The following is an 18,711-nucleotide window of genomic DNA, read 5'->3' on the forward strand; positions in this document are numbered from 1 at the left end:
GAGTTACCAAATTTTTTGTGTTGTCATAGAGACCCATGACTTACACAGCAGTGGGCACTTCTTATGTATCATTTTCTTTATAGATTTCCAACAGACAACCTAGTTTACTCACTAATCTGATCTTTCAGGGCAGTAAAATGTATTCAGTATCTCTTTTTATTTTTAGGGGTTTAATTTGGTACTTACTGCCCTTACTATTTATGATGTTTGCTAACAAGGTAAGCCCACTAGGAACAAGTACTTTATTATTGTGGTCATGCTGCCACACGTCTGCTTGTATGTGGTAATTAACAGATTCAAACCTAGTACTGCTACATGATGATCGACATAATCTTATAGGCTTGACTATTCCTAGACAATCAGTACTCAACGTAGCAAGTTGCATAGCTGACAAAATGTCTAACAGATGTAAATGATTAATATATGTCTCTTCAATGTTGATTAAAGGAGCAGGTTGCACAAGCCTAAGGATGAAAAAAATGTTTCACTTCAAAAAACTAAAGGTGCAGCTGAAATAATCATGTTGTAATGATGAAAACATGCAGTTAATTTATATATAATAGACCAAGAGTACAAATCACCTTCCTTTGAGTAATGTCTGAGACAAAGCTCAGATCTTTGCTTCTGCTGCTGCTGAGTCTTGCTTCACTTCTGTACATATCTAATAGACATAGTAAAAAACAAGGCCGCCATCCTTATGAATTGTACGTTACACCTGAGGTTGCTATTGACTGCATACATGTTTTCTCCCTCTAGTGCTAATCCTAGAATGGGTGAAGATGCATAATGGACTAAACCAAACAAACACTACTTTTGTAGATCTCACTGTGCTCATAAATTGCCCACTACTTTATTCCTTCCAAGTTGCTGGAGATGTATGCTGCAGAAACAGTCATCAGGATGTATACAGTCTAGACTTAGAAGGTGCTCAAGATGCTCAGAAGAGAAATATTAATAAACACAATTGAATCAAAGTCTGCATAACTCTCCACAACTGATCAGTACTGACATCACACAGAAAATCAAAACGATTGTCTGAATTAGCAGCACACCTTCATTTTCTTGTTACTTAAATTATTTTTTCTTGCCACAATACTTGCAGGAGCATGCCGTTAAAGCTACTGCCTTGAGCATAATGCAAAGGGAGAGCATGTGTAGAGAGATGCTAATGGGTATGTGATAACAGGACTTAATTTGCAGCTGCTAATGGTGACATCACATTTCAACAAAATGAACTACTAAACCCCCAATGAAAGAAGCAATGCTGGGCCTCTAAGGTGTGAAATTATAAGTCAACAGTTTTGTTTGATATTTATTTAGCTATGACAAAGAAATGTATGGTGTCGGAAAACAGTGTGAATTTAATGGGATACATTAAAGCAATCAGAGCAGCATTGGGCATGATTACTCAGCTTATGCATAACAGTACAACTGATTTTACAGTGGATTTAGGCTACTGCTTTAAAACATGATCAGTAGATGGATTCCATTCAACAAGCATTGCATCAGCAACAAAAAGATTAAAAAGGAAAGAGACTGATGGCAATTATTACATCAAAACCATGTCACAGATTTTCAGACACTTACTGCAAATGAAGGCCAAAATAGATGAACTAGAAAGCAGAACTCAGAGACATAATGTCAGGGTCCTCAGACTACCTGAAACAGTATAGGGACTTACTCAAGGGACTTCTATAGCTAAAGTTAGAAGTTGAGGACCGACCTGTTATAGAAAAGGCAAACAGAATTTGGTCCAGAAAATTGAATACACTGTATCCTAAACATTTTATTTTTAAATGCTTAGATTTGTTAGGTGTGAGATCTGGACTAAGAGAGGCTTCTTACAGAACGTGAAGGGAATTCAGACTTTTAATTTTTTTCTGCCGGCTGATTCAAAGAGTCTTTAAAGACAAGGATGGTAATACAAATGAAAAAATATAGTCTGAAGTATTGAAATCCAGTGTTCCTGTGGCAGATGTTAAATGTAGAAACCATCCTACTTGTGGTTCAGATACCTAGCTATGAAACAGGAAAAGGAGTGGAAACACTACTCTCAAACCAGCAAATCAAAGGGGAGCCAACCAGAAACTGTTATGTCCAATGCACTCAGCATACTCCAGTATCATTTTCCACAATCAAGGAAACAGGAAATAAAGGAAATTGAGTTTAGAACTTTGTGGACCAAGAAATAATTGTGGATCAAATACAGGAAATTGAATCATCATGGTCCAGTTCTCCTGTATTGTTTGAGGCATCTGCAGAAATGCTGACTACGGTATGACAAGAATGACTGACAATCAAGGTCAGACTAAAACAAACAATGACTATTACTAAATTGTATTGGAGGTATAAACATGGCCTGTATTACATGTTCTGAGTTTAAATTCTAATGGTGAGATATGGAACATAAGGAGACAACTGAAAGGATGAATATTTACTTTGAGTAGGCTGCTTGCTGATGTAACTGAATAAATTGGCTTAGTGTTTTCCTTCTCACCTTTTCTTGAGCATGGCATTAGGATGATGAGGAGAGGCACAAAGTCACTTTTTATAGAGTTGTTAGAAATAAGCATGTGCTGAGCTTAATTTTAATGTTGCTGTTTTATTTTTCTTGCAGAGGAGGGATGACAAGAATGAAACTTATGTGCATACTGTGACTGGCACGCCTCTTGAACTATAGGTATTAAGTAGTTAGGATTTAGTTTTGTTTATACACCACTTTAGGTTAAACCTCAGCAGGTCATAAACAATTTAAAAAATGAGATGAATTATCCTTGGGCTGATTGACCTTGTGACATTCCTACCATAGCCCAGTAATCAAGGAGCCTCAATCCTCACCACTAACACCAGCAAAGGATGTGCACATTGGGAGGATGAACAGTACACACACAGTAAAGTACAATTTCCCTTAAGAGCACACAGAGATCACAGTCAGTCTGGGGCTGGTTTCTCCCTCTCTCTGCAGATCCCCAATAAGACTCCCCACTGGCCCAGTTATAGAGTGGAGTCCTTAGCCAGGGTTCTAAGCCAAGTTGTCCCAGCACTCCCTCTGTCCAACCAGTTCTTATGTCCCTGCCCAAGTAGCTGACACACACCCACACTTTGAGATTTGATTTATACACAAACACACACCTGGGGAAAGCTACCACAGGTTTACTAGCTATGCCCCCTTCTGCCCAGACCATAAGGTAGTTAGCATTGCCACCAGAACTCCTATATATCAGCTACTATAAGGTCCTTTCCAAAGGGTAACCAAGTTCACTGTGTAATGCTACTGTTATCCAAATGGTAAGTGTGACCAAACTTTTAAGGCTGTTCTAGAGTGGCCTATACAGAATCAGCAAAGACATGTCCAAGTACTCTAAGAGCTTATATATCTCTATACAAAACAGTCACAATTAAAAGGTTTAAATATATTTAATAATAAATAATAGAAGAATAAGACAATATTCAGTAACAATACAGTGGTAATAGAGTGCAGAATCACAGGAAATACTTTAAAACAACATGGCAGGACAGGCTCACAAAATACAGAAAACATCTAGATTACTCTTGCTATATTCTTATCTATCTCTAAGAGATACTATGTTCTAAATAACTTACTTACAGAGCTAGGCAGGCACAAGTGCTGAATGGATGTGTTCAGATCCAGAGACAAATACAAAATGCCCTGACTTTCTCTCTGAGATAGTTCTTAAGTTAATAATACACATTACTGCTGAATCATCTCAGATTACACCATTCTTGTCACCTCTGCCTACGTTTCCCAGATTAGCAGGAACTTAAATTTTTAACATGTCTCTGTTAAAAATAGTTATCTCGCAGAAGCTAACAATTCTCTCTTAGAAGCTTGCCTGAAACCGAAAGTCATAAAACAGTTACCTTGGAAACCTGTAATTACCTCTCTTTCCAGGCAATAGAAAGAATCCCCTAGCCTAGACATCCTGTCTCTTAGCTAGGATAAACTAACTGTATAACACATCGTAAAACTCCTTATTTATCAACTTATTTTCTTAGAGTTTTGCAAGTTAATTCTGTATGTTCTGATTTCTACTATGAAACCATACATTCACATTGACATATAGTTTATACACATTTCTGCTCTTTTCCAGCAGGGTGCACTGTGGTTACAATCTTGAAACTCAGTACAGAACATACAGCTTTCCTACATTTTTAAGGCAAGCATACAAATTATATTACTATTCACAAGTGACATGAATTATTTACACAATTCTATCTAGCTGGGCTGGCAGTGTCACATTTCTATATAAATCGCATTAATATTTTCAAGTGACATATAATTATTTACAAACTTCCAGCTAGCTGGGCTGGCAGCATCTCAGTTTATCACAGGCCTACTTATAAGCAAAATTGAAATATATTGCATATTAAGCAATAATAGACAATTAGAATTCCAAAATATGCACACTGATTGGGCAAACCAACAGATTGCTTGATGTAGATCAACTGTTTCCCAATGGAGCAAGTTCCAGCAATTCATTATTTCGATGTGGAGATTTTAAAATGGTAAAAAAAAAATCTGTCATTAATAATTTGGTCTCAATAGATTACATGTACTTATATTTAAACAATGTCTCTTGCTAAGTGTTTCTTGCATCTTTAAACTAATTATTTTTTTTTAATACTCAAACTAGATAAGTTTGAATTTCAACTTACTTTATCAGCATTTACCTGTAATGACTTGAATTCTATTTAGCAAAGAAAACAGTTTTCATACTGCATGGCATACAGTGCAAAGATCGTTTCTATTCTTTACTAACTTCATTACTCAGTGATATGCCAGAAAAGCAGAAATTTTATGAGGGACAGACTAAATATGCCATGTAAGCAGCAAAACTGAACATACCTCATTAGACTTAAAAGAAAAATGCAGAGACAACAATGTACTGTGCAGCCATGGATCATGTGCAGTACAAATCTTGGATGCCCTAAACTATTAGGAGATGGCAGAAGAGCATTAAAGTCCTTTTATAGAATGACATTATTTAAAAAAAGTACAATTTTTTTCTTAAATAATGTCATTGTAAAATAGCAATATTCCACTATTGTGTGTGGGTAACACAGGATTTACCCACTATTGGCTTTTAATCACTTGTGCTTCACCCTTGAGATCAGACCACATCAACCACAGATAAATTGTGTGTTACCTACACCCAGTCATGGATAATTGTTAAAATATATCATATATAACATTGCTTATTTAGGACATTGTTTGTCAAGGTGTAGGGTACAGGTATGACATCTAAAAAAATGACTTGAATAGAGAATAGTTTTATATGGACAATCAATTCTCACACTCTTACTTATGGTACAATAACAACCAGGGGTGTTCATTGAAGACACTTTAAACTCCATTATAATCCCAAATTTATTCATAAGTGCTTTTGTTCCTTCAAATACAATGAACTTCCTCTGACAAAGTTAAATTCACAAACACTCATTTAAATAACCCCCACCAAAAAATGACATCACACATAATTTAGTATCTTAAAGACCCATTCAAAATTTCATTTAAAATACATTTAAAAGTACAACACTTTCTTATTTAAAACTACTTATAACACTAAGTCATATTCAAACTATAAATATGTCAATTTCTTATAAACTCGTGTCAACAAAGATTATAAGATTACAAAAATTTTTTTTCTACTATTCATCTTCCCAGGGATTTCAATTTCAAAATGCATCCCAAACAACAATATACATTCAGTCCTGGGTATGTACAAGCAGTTAACCTCAGATGCTAATGGAGTTTTCTTTCTTCCAGTTTTAATGCCCAAGGACCACCCCTAATGTTCTTTCCAACTTGTTCAATCACAAGGTATCGAAAGTGGTGGTCATGATATTCCATAATGTGTTTTGCTAGGGCATTATTCCATTTGCCTTACTAATATGATATTGATGTTCATAAATGCATTGTCTAAAGATCCTCTCTGTTTTTCCTATATAAAATCTAGGGCATAGTTGACACCTAGCTAAGTATATAACTCCTTTGCTGTTGCAAGAAAATTTCCCTTTTCATTTATAAGTTTTATTCTGAACTTCAAAACATGTTGTAACATCAATAAATTTACAATATGGACATCGGCCACATTTACTCATCCCTGAATTTGGGGGCAAAGCCATAACATTTCTTTCAAGTAGCATTTTAATATTATATCCCTTCCCAAAAATAATCCTCTGGTTATCCCCTATTTTTATCTTATGGATGAATCTTCTCTTAATAACACCCAATGTTTTATTAAGATGTTTTTCAACAAGCCAGAATCACTAGAAAAGGGAGTAATGAAACTAACATCATATTCTACCCTTGTATGAACTACATTGGTCAAATTAACCATCTCTAGTTGTTGATCTTTGGGCAGGTTTCCTTTATTAAAAATTGGTCAAAATGACTCATCTTTCTTTTCCTATGCACTTCAAACATTAACTCATCTATCAACTCATTTGGATACCATCACCTTAAGAACATGTCTTTAAGTTTACAACACTCAACTTCAAAATCTTCATCCAAGGAAGTCATCCTAGCTGCCTTCACTAGTTGTCCCTTCATTACAGCTTTCTTTTGTTGAAAGGGGTGAGAACTATCAAAGTGAAGGAATGTATTTGAATATGTTGGTATTCTATAAATTTTCCATAGGGGTCTATATTATAAAATCAAATGTTTAGGTTGTCAAACACCTAAACATCGGCACCTAAATGGTGAAAGCTGAAAACCATGAACGGCCACTTCCGCAAATTTTTTTTCACAGGGGAAAACATTTGCTTGACTATTATTGGGAATTTGCCCTTTTCTCCAATGTAGAGCGATCTCATAGTTGGTATATTTATGAGGGGTGAAGCCCCTCACTTCATTAGGGTTTGAAAGTTTGTTTTCCTGTTCGCCGGCCAAGTGAATTTTTTCCCTGTGAAAAAAATTGCGGAAGTGGCCATTCGCGGCTTTCAGCTTTCGCCATTTAGGTGTCGACATTTAGGTGTTCAACAACATAAACATTCGATTTTATAATATAGACCCTCCCTAAGTACCTGCCATTTCTCTCTCTCTTTAAATAATTGGACATCTAGAAAGGATATTACATTCATGTCAAATTGATGTGTAAATTGCAAGAAAGATGTTGAACTATTCAATCTGTCCAAAAATAAGGCAGATGTTCCTACATTTCCCTTCCAAATTACAAATATATTGTCCAGGTATCTGGTGTACCAATAAACCTGGTCTGAAACATGCCTGTCCTTAAATAAAAATTCCCTTTCCCAATAGATCATCACAGTGTTGGCAAAACTAGCACCACAGGGAGACACCCATTGTTACTCCACTCTTTTGCAGAAATTAGTCATTATTAAATAATATAAAATTATCAGTTAAGACGATGTCCAGCAACCTCTCAATATGGTTAATTTCCACCACATGCACTCCTTTTATTAGAAGAAAGTCAATAACCCAATTTATGCCTACATCTTGAGGGATAACGGTACATAAGTTCCTGACATCAGTGGTCAGAAAGTTATAATCATGCTGAAATTCTAAACCATAAATCCCTTCCAGAAAACTCCATGAGTCTCAACAAAATTGTAGTACATTACTCAGATATTTTTTCAATCTATTATCAATAAATTTGGTACATGCATATATTATGGACTTTTGACCATCTACTATGGGTCTCGGGGGGGGGGTCCAGGTTTTTATGGATTCTGGGGGTGCCATAGATGACTGGTGTTAAAGGGGCAACCATATTCAAGTAATTATACATATCAATATCTATGCTTGCTTCTATAAATAGGACATTGATAAATGACCTCACACGTTGGTATGTTCCATTAACTTCATTCAAAGACACCTTTTCATAAGCTTCCGTAGTTAAAATTTGGATCATCCTATTGTTATAGTCCAACTCGTCCATAAAACCAACCTACCCCCCTTATCAGGGTTCATGACCCTGACTTTTTGTGTCTTTAAGAAGTCCAGTGCTCGCCTTTAATGTTTTGTTAAATTATGTTTCACACACATATTAAATGGTTTTGTTAAAATAGATCTAAAATCCATTTCACATAACTTTCAAATACGGCCTGTGAAAAATGGAAAGGCTGCCAGCCCAGCTAGATAGACTTTTGTAGATAATTCTATGTCATTGTAAATATAGACTTTTGTAAATAATTCTATGTCATTGTAAATAATAATATAATCCACAGGCATGGTTTACAAATGTAAAGAGAACTATATGTTATGATTAAACTATATGTTGTAGTTAGCTTCAAAAATGTAATCACAGTACCCCTTGCTGAAAGAAAGCTGATAAGTCAAAGCATTTTATGACTGATCTCAAAACTTGGAGACAGGATGTCTGGACCAGCAAATTCTTTCTATTGTTTTAAGACCAGAGTTAATTGCTAGATTTTACATGTATAATATCTTTTATTGCTGTGGCTTCATGGCCAGGTGCAATTTTACTAAAAAATGTAAATTTTGAGTTTCTGGAAGCCTGGGCACCAGAGAAGTGTCAAGAATGATGCAATGTGAAATGACTCAGCAGTACTGTGTTATCAATTTAAGACTTTCTCAGAGAGACAGAATTAAACATTTTGGATTTTGTCTGAACCTGAATGCATCAACTCATCAGCACTCTGTCTTTGCTCTGGTAAGTAGGATCTTAGACTTTAGTACTTCACTTAGGGATTGATAGAAATAGTAAGATTATTCTAGCTGTTTTCTATATTTATCTCAGACTATTCTACAATATTATTTTAAAAGTTTGCTGTGGTCTCTGAACTCTGTAATGTCATTGTGTTGAAGTAATGAGTATTGTCTTGTGGTTTTATTATTTATTATAAAATATTTTTAAACCTTTCAACTGTGGCTGCTTTGTGTGGAGATAATAAGCTCTAGAGTACTTGCATATATTTGGTGATAGTGTACAAAGCAACTCCAATAGTCTTGCTGTTCATCACACTTACTAATTGGACAATATTACTGCACAGTAAAATCGAACACCCTTTGGTAAGGGCCTTATTAGTAGCTGATAAATAGTGGTTGGTGGCAGTGGATTACAATATTATAGCCTGGGCAGAAAAAGGCATAGCTGGAGAATCTGTGCCAGCCTTCCTCAGGAGTGTCTGTGTCTTTCTATATAACTCATATCTTAAAGTGTGTTTGTTTGTGTGTGTGTGTGTGTGTGTGTGTGTGTGTGTGTGTGTGTGTGTGTGTGTGTGTGTGTGTGTGTGTGTGTGTGTGTGTGTGTGTGTGTGTGTGTGTGTGTGTGTGTGTGTGTGTGTGTGTGTGTGTGTGTGCGTGTGTGCGCGTGTGTGTGTGTGTGTGTGTGTGTGTGTGTGTGTGTGTGTGTGTGTGTGTGTGTGTGTGTGTGTGAGCAAGTTGGGCAGGGACACAATGCACTGGTTGGACAGAGAAGGTGCTGGAGGTTTTAGCTTGACCACTAGGCTGAGATCTGGACTCTATAGCTGTGCCAGTGGGGAGTCTTATTGGGGATCTAGAGAGAAAGGGAGAAACCAGCCCCAGACTGACTGTGATCTGTGTGTGCTCTTAAGGGAAATTGTACTGTGTCTGTACTTGTTATCCTTCCCAGTGTGCATGCCCCTCACTATTACTAGTGGTGAGGATTGAGGCTCCTTAATTACTGGGCTAGTGCTTGGGTATCACAGGGCCAAAGTCGTGTATATTGGGGGATTAAACAAGCTTGCATTCTAAAATCGTTATTTACTTGGCTGTTATTCCCCAACAAAATATTAAAATGTAACTTACTTAGATATATTTTAAAGACAAACAGAGTTCTGGATAAGTCTGCCCTTGCTGTAGGTACAAAATACAGGCCCTTCACTAAGATGTCAGTCAATTCTGCTTCTATTTGTAGAGTAGAATAATTGTAGATCTTGAAGTCTCCATCACTGTTAACCTGAATTCTCAGTTTGCTTTCTTCAATTGCTTCTGCAGGTGGGTCATCTCTTTCCATTACCTCTGTCTCTGGTTCTGTTTTCTGGTACATTGGTTGCGGCAAGTCCCTCCCTGGAAATTCACTTTTACTTCCTCTGCGGTGGCTGAAAACCCTGATTGTTTCATTAGTTGTTTAAATTTGGCTGTTGATTATTGGCTCCCTGTCGGTCTCTCAGCCATTCTCTCCTTCTTATCGGGGGAATATTACCCTGGTTTTTGAAGTGGAATGATTGTTGCAGTCCTCCATTCTCAAGGCACAAAGTCTGCTTTAACGCTATAATTAAACAGTGACTCTAGGAGTCATAAAAAGTTATATTTTAGACTATTCAGGAGGCATTCCAGGATGTTACTGGGACCTGCTGTGGCTGTGATCTTGGGTTTAGGATAAGCAGTCAGTAAATGCCCCCTATTTATATTTGGAGGGGTTATGATTTAGAATATTTCTTGGAGGATGTTTGAGGGTAAGAGGGGAGTAGGAACTGCATTGGTCTGCTAATAGGTTTGTTATAACACCAGGGTTTGTGAATGTCGTATTATTAACAACCAGTTCAGCACACTGGTGTGTGTTGCCCCTGAGGTACCCAACATAGCTGAAGAAGGCCATAAGGTTATGTTTCACCTTGGAGGCTTTCTTAATTTCAAAACTGGCTTTGTTTGACATAACTAGCTCTATTGATTACCTTCAAACATTGATGAGAAAGTTTTTATCTTTATGGGAATTACCCTTCCTGAGTTTTGCCATATTTTTTTCTTTTTGTTGTATATACTGTTTAATTTGGGATGCGACAATGGTGATTTGCTTCTGGCTCTAGTCATGGGCTTACTTCTTTTAGATAAAGCAACCCCTATGCAGCCATTTACATGGTTGTACAGAGTTTCTGAGAGCAATTCAGCATAGGCTGCTATGTTCTCGGTGTTTTGTGGGGCTTTGAATTTTCACAAAGCATCACTAAATAAAAGGTAGCTTGCCTTGTAATAGTTCCTAACTGCTTCTGGTTTTACTGAGTTGCAAAGTTTATTTTGATTTTGAAAGAGACAGCTTAATGGTCAACCTATACCAGGGATAACGGGATATTGAGGAGGGCCAACATTCTCCCACATTTGTGAGTACTAGGTCCAGTATGTTGGAACCTCTAGTGGGCATATTTACTATTTTGTCAGGGGTGTCTGCATTTAGGAAATCCAGCAATCTATGTGGTTGTATATTTTAAGTCCTGGCAGATTCCCAATAAGTAGAAGAATAATTAAAGTCTCCCATGATTAAGATTTTAGGTTGAAGTATGCATTGTGATTTTCTCTGGACATGAAGCGTGACCTAAAACTGACTACAATATGGTACGGGACTTTCTCTATTGTGAACTGCATGTGGGGGATTTCCAGTATATTATCCATTTTTACCAAGTTTGTTATTGATATATATTGAAACACCTCCACCTTTAGCCCTTGTCTATGCAGCTACTGATGTAAAAAAGTGGAAGCACTGAAACCTTGCACTGCCAGGTTACTCTCTGCTGCTTAAATCCATGCTTCAGTAACTGCACAGATGTGTATATTCTTGAGCATGAGCTGGACTTGGAGGGAGTGTAGTTTTGATTTGTGCTCCTGGTATTGAGCAGTAACACCCTGAGGTGCAGTTGAGTTAATTTTGCTGAGTTAGCAGGTTTGTCAATTTGGAATTGCCTAAAAAAGGCAGTATCGGATGGATAAAGTTTTAACCAGTATTCAAAAACCTAGAAGGGACAGATGCAGCCCATCCTTGGGAAAGCAATGTGGTCTGTTAACCATGTCTTCCCACACTAACAAATGTTGGATCCCCTTCGAATGACATCAGAAAGACAGGCAATTGTTAAATATCAATCATCTTTTGTTCATATTGTGTCAGCATCCTTGGTGTTGGTAATACTCTGCTCAGCCCTAAGCTCTTACCAACCTGTGACACATAGCCTGAGATCACCATAATGTCTGTCTTCATATAGTCCAGGGAGGAACATTTTAGGTCATTACACCTGCATGGTCTATGATGGAATCATACAGGTACTTGTGGTGTAATGACGAGTCCATGCATGATTTGTCAGATCCTGGCTCCAGATTAGCAACTAACAGTTGTTATCTTCTTGTTCAACCTGGTTATAGGGGCATCAGTATGTCTAAGAACAGAGTCCCCTCTGATGAGAGTCCTGGGAAGTTGTTTGCTTGCCTTAGAGGCTTAGTGTTTGTGGCTCCATTGACTGAGCCTGCATGTGCGGTGTTAGGTGATGTTTTTTTCTGAGTGCCTTTGCACTTGCAGAGGCATAGATTTGCCAACAGGTGGTTTATGTAATCTTTGTTGCTTGGAAAGACTGCTTTTAGGTGCCTCAGCATACATTAATCAATGTGTGTATGTGGTATTTGAGGTGGGTGTTGTATGCGTGGTTTTTACAACCTGATGTACACTTGTATGTTAGAGTTTAGTCTCTATTGTCCTTGTGTAAGTACACCTCTCATATACTGTGTCTGTTTTTTTAAAACATTAAGTGGTTATTGGTAAACATGACATATTTGCCACATTGTCTCAAGATGCAAATTTCTACCAAGGTGGTACAGAGTAGTTAGGAAATTGCATATCCTTGCCATCCAGTCCTTTAGTTGGTGAGTTACAAGGGGGTGGTATATTCGGATAGAAGGCTATTATGGGAGCTTTATTGCAGTAGATTAACAAGGGTGCTGTATTGGGGCAGATTATGAAAACAGTATTAAATTCTACTAACTTTAATATTTACACAATACTGACTTGTACTAAATCTATAGTTATTACCACTCAACACCTAGACAGCTGCTCTAAGCTTGTCATTGCTAAAGGTATTTGCTCTATATTTGCTAGTTTTATGGATCATTCTAGTGAGAAAATTTGCTAGGTGTCTACTAGTGTACAGGGCACTGGGTACTGCTAACTGCCACTGTGCAGTGAGGAGGTCTGCTTAAACTCACTGAATTTATAGAAGCACATAAAGAAACAGAAGACAAACTTAATGAGCCCTTTGGCCAATTAAACATCTAGAGTATGAACCCTTCTGTGTGGTTTCCAACTCATTCAGATTGAGGAAACAACTCTTGCCACAAACCCAGTACTTCTAGTATAAAAATACAGTAGAAGAGACCCACAAATACAATGCTGCCACAAACCAATTAAACAACTATCTGGAAGTCCCTCGCTGAAGGGGATTTAAAGACAGTCGTACAGCAGCAAGTGTGAGGAAAAGAGCATTTTTTTTTATTTTACAAAAATACAGTAAATGCACAAATAAAAGCAGGAAGCAGCAGTAATCACACAAAATAACTTAAGAAAGTGTGATTTAGCAAAGAAACGTATGTAGCTTTGCCTGGATGACACTTGATACAAATAAAATACTTCTGAAACACTGGTTAGGATGCCAATCTTTGGTGAGCTGGGGGAAAATAAGCATGTAACAATATGTAGTAAAGGAGTTTTAATGAAATGCAATACTGGTTTGATGGGTAGGTACTCATTATCATGGATCTATGGAAAACAATGGGTGAGATGAATACTTAAACAGCATATACAACAGACAATACCAATGAAAGAGTGGAGTGAGGAATTTTGTAAACCAAATTAACTTAAAGGGCAGAGGCCAGACATATAGCATTATAAAACGACAACAGGAAAACTGTGGGAGGGTTGGAAAAAATTCAAGGAAGAAGCAAGCTAGCTAGAGAGAGAGTTCCAATCAAATAATGCCAATATTGGAGCTCTTTCAGAAACTTTAGCTTAATGTCTCAGTGGGTTGGTGCAGACACAAGGAAGAGAAGGATAGAAAGGCACTGAAATGCAACTTCTCTAAGCAATACCTCAAGGACGCCAGGCAGGTGAGAATTTCTGGAACTTTAGCTTATTGTCTCAGTAGGGGACAGGGCAGACACAAAGAGTAGGGAAACAGAAAGGCAATGGAATGCAACTATAAGCAGGGAAGTGATAGAATATAAAACATTAGTAGCAAAACCAGAATATCAACAACCATAAAAGCACTGAAGCACAAATCCTGCAACAGATAAAAGCAATACTCTTACTATTGCAATTCTATTACAGTGTAAGTCACCAGACTATGCAGAAATTTACCAATAACACTATTTGTGGAAAATATGCAGTAATAAATGACTAAATATGGCTCAAATCTGGCAGTGACTCACAGTTCTGGTATGACTGTGAATGAAACAAGACTAAAGCCTAGCAAGGTTTAAATTACAAAAATACATACAAGCTTTTGCTTTCAGTCCACAGATTCTTCAATGAAGAAACTTACTAGTGCTAGGTTTTATGAAAATGTACAGTGTATGACCCTGGCCTAACTACTTAATATGTACCTTATAAGAAAAAGAAAAAGAAAGGGTAAAGGTAATTTAGGAGCAGACACCAGGTACCTAATAGAATTTTTTAAGAATGCTTTCACAAAAAATATAATGAATATAACAACATTTTGAAATCATAAATTATTTTTTAGCTCCCAGGAAAGGCTACTACTTGATACTGATGCCACAAAGATTTAGGAATGCAGGCCACTGGGGATAATTTTTGAGGAGTACTTCTTTTGGTATTATTCTTTTGTACTCCACTTGTATTATGTTTCAGTGCCAGCTGCTCTGAGGTGGATAATTTGATCACATTGACTAATGCTGAAGTAACACATGAAGCTCACATAAAAGGGGATTCTTGATGACGGCAATGACTCCACTTGCATTGATCCACAAGGAAAAGTGAAGATAAAACTTTGCCTCATACACTACATCAGAAGCCTTGCAAGTTTATTGGAAGGCAAAAGAATGCTTTCATGAATACAAGTACCTTAGGTGAAAGAGTCAGCCTGAGAATATAATTGGTAATGGTCATAATTGATTTCTGGTTCATAGGTTCATAGGTAGATACTAGGCTATCGGCCCAAGGGCCTAAGTAAGCCTAGCCAACAAGGTTCCCTGGCTTACGCCAGTGAAGAAAGTTAATTTCCTGTGCCCCTGTCGAGCAGAGCAGCATAAGTGATCCCCGGGGTGTATTTCCTATTTTCCATCCACTCATCAAGATTTTTCTTGAAGAGTACTAATGAGGAACTTTGCTTGACATAGATGGGTAGCTTATTCCTGCATATAGGAAGTCTCTGGGATAGGAATCTATCCCTCTAGCATGCCCTGTTTATTGTGGTGACAATGTTTAGGTCTCTAGAGCATGTAGCTTGGAGGGATTGGGATTTCTTTAGGTGTAGCATGTCCAACAGATCTGGGTTTAACATAGCTTTATATGTTAGGCAGATATTTCTGTGGAGTAGGCAATATGCTACAGAGTAAAGCTGGAGTTTTTTGAGATGGTCAGTGTAGGGCATCTGTTTGAGGCCAGTAATACTCTTTGTGAGGTACTTCTGTGGCCTTTCCAGCTGTTGCAGATGTCTTGTAAGCTACATTCCAAAAGGGCCATTGTACTCTATAATGGGTCTAATGAGTGCCGAGTAGAGGGGAACAAGGACATCTTTTTTCCTGGATGAGAACCGTTTTGTGATGAGGTGTGCCACATAGAAGGATTTCTTGACTACGGTGGCGATGTGATTATCAAAGGAGACACTACTGCCCACCTGGGTCCCAAGGTCTCTTATCACACTTCATCGTTAAGTAGACTACTGTTTATGTGATATTTCATGGGTACAGAGTTTTTATCAAAAGGGATGACACTGCACTTTTTGGCATTGAGCTTGAGGCCATGCCTCTGACACCAGGCATCTGTCTCAGTGAGGCCCTTCTGTAGGATGTCCACATCATTTGGGGACTCAACTATGGTTCCTAGTTTGCAGTCATCTGCGACCTTCATTAGCCAGAGGTCTTCTGTGTTAGCCTGTACTTCAGAGAAGTAAATACCAAACAGGATAGGTCCCAGGACTGAACCCTGTGGTACTCCACTTGTCACTGGTTTAAAGTCAGATTTGGAGTCTGCAACTTTTACAGTGTGGGTTCTATCAGTGAGCTAGTTGGCAACCCATCTTATGACATAGGGAATTATACCTAGTTTAGTAAGTTTAGCTATAATTCCAGAATGAGGGATGGTGTTGAAAGCCTCGGCGAGGTCAAGATAGGCTGTGTGAACCACCTTACCCTCATCTACGGCTTTGGTGACTGCCTCAAAGAAGTCAATCAGGTTCAGAAGGCATGATCTGCCTTTCACAAAACCAAACTGGGTAGGGTTCAGAGTTTGGAGGTTACCAATGTCTTTGTTTATGAGTTCCATGATGATACGTTCCATGGCCTTGCAGACCAGGCTTGTCAGGCTAATAGGGCGATAGTTCCCAGGATCAGTGGTGGCTTCCCCTTTGTGGAGTGAAACATGTGTGTCCATATGTTTGTGAGTATGTGTGTGTGTGTGTGTGTGTGTGTGTGTGTGTGTGTGTGTGTGTGTGTGTGTGTGTGTGTGTGTGTGTGTGTGTGTGTGTGTGTGTGTGTGTGTGTGTGTGTGTGTGTGTGTGTGTGTGTGTGTGTGTGTGTGTGTGTGTGTGTGTGTGTGTGTGTGTGTGTGTGTGTGTGTGTGTGTGTGTGTGCATGTGTGTGTGTGTTTGTGTGTGGGGCTATTATACTAAAACACTATATTTTAGACTTGTTACACCTTCAATCATAGCTGTATTTTCACATACACCTTTTACATTGTTAGTAATAAATTATCCTACCATTAATAATTCTTATCATTGCATAAGTTACGTTGAAAAATCTTTCTTCATATTTTTAGAATGAGTGGCAGCCGTGTGAATTAAGATAAATAGTGTTCATATGAAGCTATATAATGATATGCAAAGTGGATTGTTTTTGCAAAATGAAAAAGTAATATATAAAAGTTTTGCACTTTGATTTTTTTTTCAGATGGGAAAGAAAATAAAATATAGTCAACTGGAAATTTCATTAATATTCCTTTTCACTATGGTCGTAGCGATATCCATTGCACTGGTTGTTCTTTTAGCTCTTCCACAATCTCAGGAAGACGTTATTGGTGAGTTCAATCATTCATAGCCTGAGTAGCATGAAACAAAGAGGCCAAAATGCACACACTCACACACACACATACACAGAAGAAAACAGCCCTTCCCTGAAATTCAAAGACATCCTCACCACTCATGAAAATTGCCTATTGCAGTTAAGTTAATTTCTAATATGGTGAGATAATATGATTCAGAGACTGAAGGCCATAATGAGAAAGACCTCACTATCAGCTCATTAGCATATGTCTATATTACACTCCAGCTAACACTAGTCAGACATGATGCCTGTAGTGTTATTCCTAGCAACCTATGTATCATGTTAGCAAAGACATCTCCCTACATTACCATACATGTACAGGAACACACAGAAACACACACACATACACACGCATGCATGCATATGCATTTTTCCGAATCCCACAGATTGTTTTCAAAGTCAACATAATCTCAATAAATTGTTTACATTATTTTGCATTTGCATTTGTTTTAGTGAAATTCTTCAATATATATTTTTGGCATGACTGCTGGCTTTATGTGTTGCAGAGAATGAAAACAAATGCATGAAAATGTATGAATGTATTGTAGATTATATTTTTAAGTAAACAGTCCTGTACGACAGCTACATATATAAATTAATTTTAAAATAGTACAGTAAAGAATCAAAATGGTCTAGTTACACTGATGTTTTAAAAAGTTTAAAGCAATATGTATACACTATTGTACGTCTCACACGTGTATTATTTCATAATAGAAACAACATGTGCAATTATTCCTGACTCAGACAAAATAGACTGCTTTCCGGAATCAGGAGCTTCAAAGGTAAATAGATTTTTTTGTTATATTTGCTTATACAATATACTGAAAAAAAATAAGATGTGTTTAACTCACGCTTCTTCTTTGTGTTTTTGTATACATATAGTTCATGAAAATCAAATGTATGTTTCTACATCATTCTATATTTTGAGACAACAATTTGTGGGAAAAGACCCAAAGCTGAATACATTTTATTTAAAATGGCATCCATATACTTTAGGAGATACATTATCAACAGTAACTGAAACAAAGATAGATATATAGACATATAGACAGATATACATACACACACACATACATGTATATCTATCTATCTATCTGTATATATATATATATATATATATATATATATATATATATATATATATATATATATGGGATCCGTCAATATGTTCGAAGTTTCACTACTTCGAACCCCACTTCACCGAGTCTACTTGTTCAAAGTAGTGAAACTTCAAACATTGACTTCGGCAGTCACACTACAGTGTGGAATAGGAATATTCCCTTTTCCCCGCAGTAGTGCAATCTTGGAGTTGGTATATTTAAGTAGGGTGGTGTGGGGGTTGCAGGGGGGCTTGCCCCCTGCAAAAACATGTTTTAGTGGTGTGTTTTTTTTTTTTTGCGAAAGTGCACTTTCATTTAAGTGGACTTTTGCTAAAGTGTAGGGTCTACTGCTCTATTTTGAAGAAGTGTATTTTTGATGTAGAGCAGTAGACCCATAGATATATATATATACGGAATTAAATAAATATAGCATACTCAAAGAAAATGATATGTGCTGATGTTCTGTCATAAAGAACTGTATTAATTATAATGGTTAGTACTACTGCAAGAGCCCAAACTGTTAATTGTTATTTATATAACTATTGTTCAAATAAGATAACACTATGCTGCAAGCATTAGCATTACCACAGCATAGCACTGTTTTTTTTTTTT

The 18,711-nt window shown here is 37.2% G+C and overlaps 1 protein-coding gene across 1 annotated transcript in view; it reads left to right on the forward strand.

The window, feature by feature from the left end:
• Positions 1–18,711, forward strand: part of LOC122800743 (maltase-glucoamylase, intestinal-like) — a 1,506,799-nt gene that overhangs the window by 62,892 nt on the left and 1,425,196 nt on the right. The window contains exons 2-3 of the mRNA XM_044069982.1: positions 16,847–16,973; positions 17,714–17,781. Of these exons, the coding sequence (XP_043925917.1) occupies positions 16,847–16,973; positions 17,714–17,781 (195 nt within the window). The remainder of the gene's footprint in view (positions 1–16,846; positions 16,974–17,713; positions 17,782–18,711) is intronic.

Source organism: Protopterus annectens, chromosome 4.part1 (assembly GCF_019279795.1).
Source record: "Protopterus annectens isolate FY-2018-M chromosome 4.part1, PAN1.0, whole genome shotgun sequence".
NCBI classification, from domain to species: Eukaryota; Metazoa; Chordata; order Ceratodontiformes; family Protopteridae; genus Protopterus; species Protopterus annectens.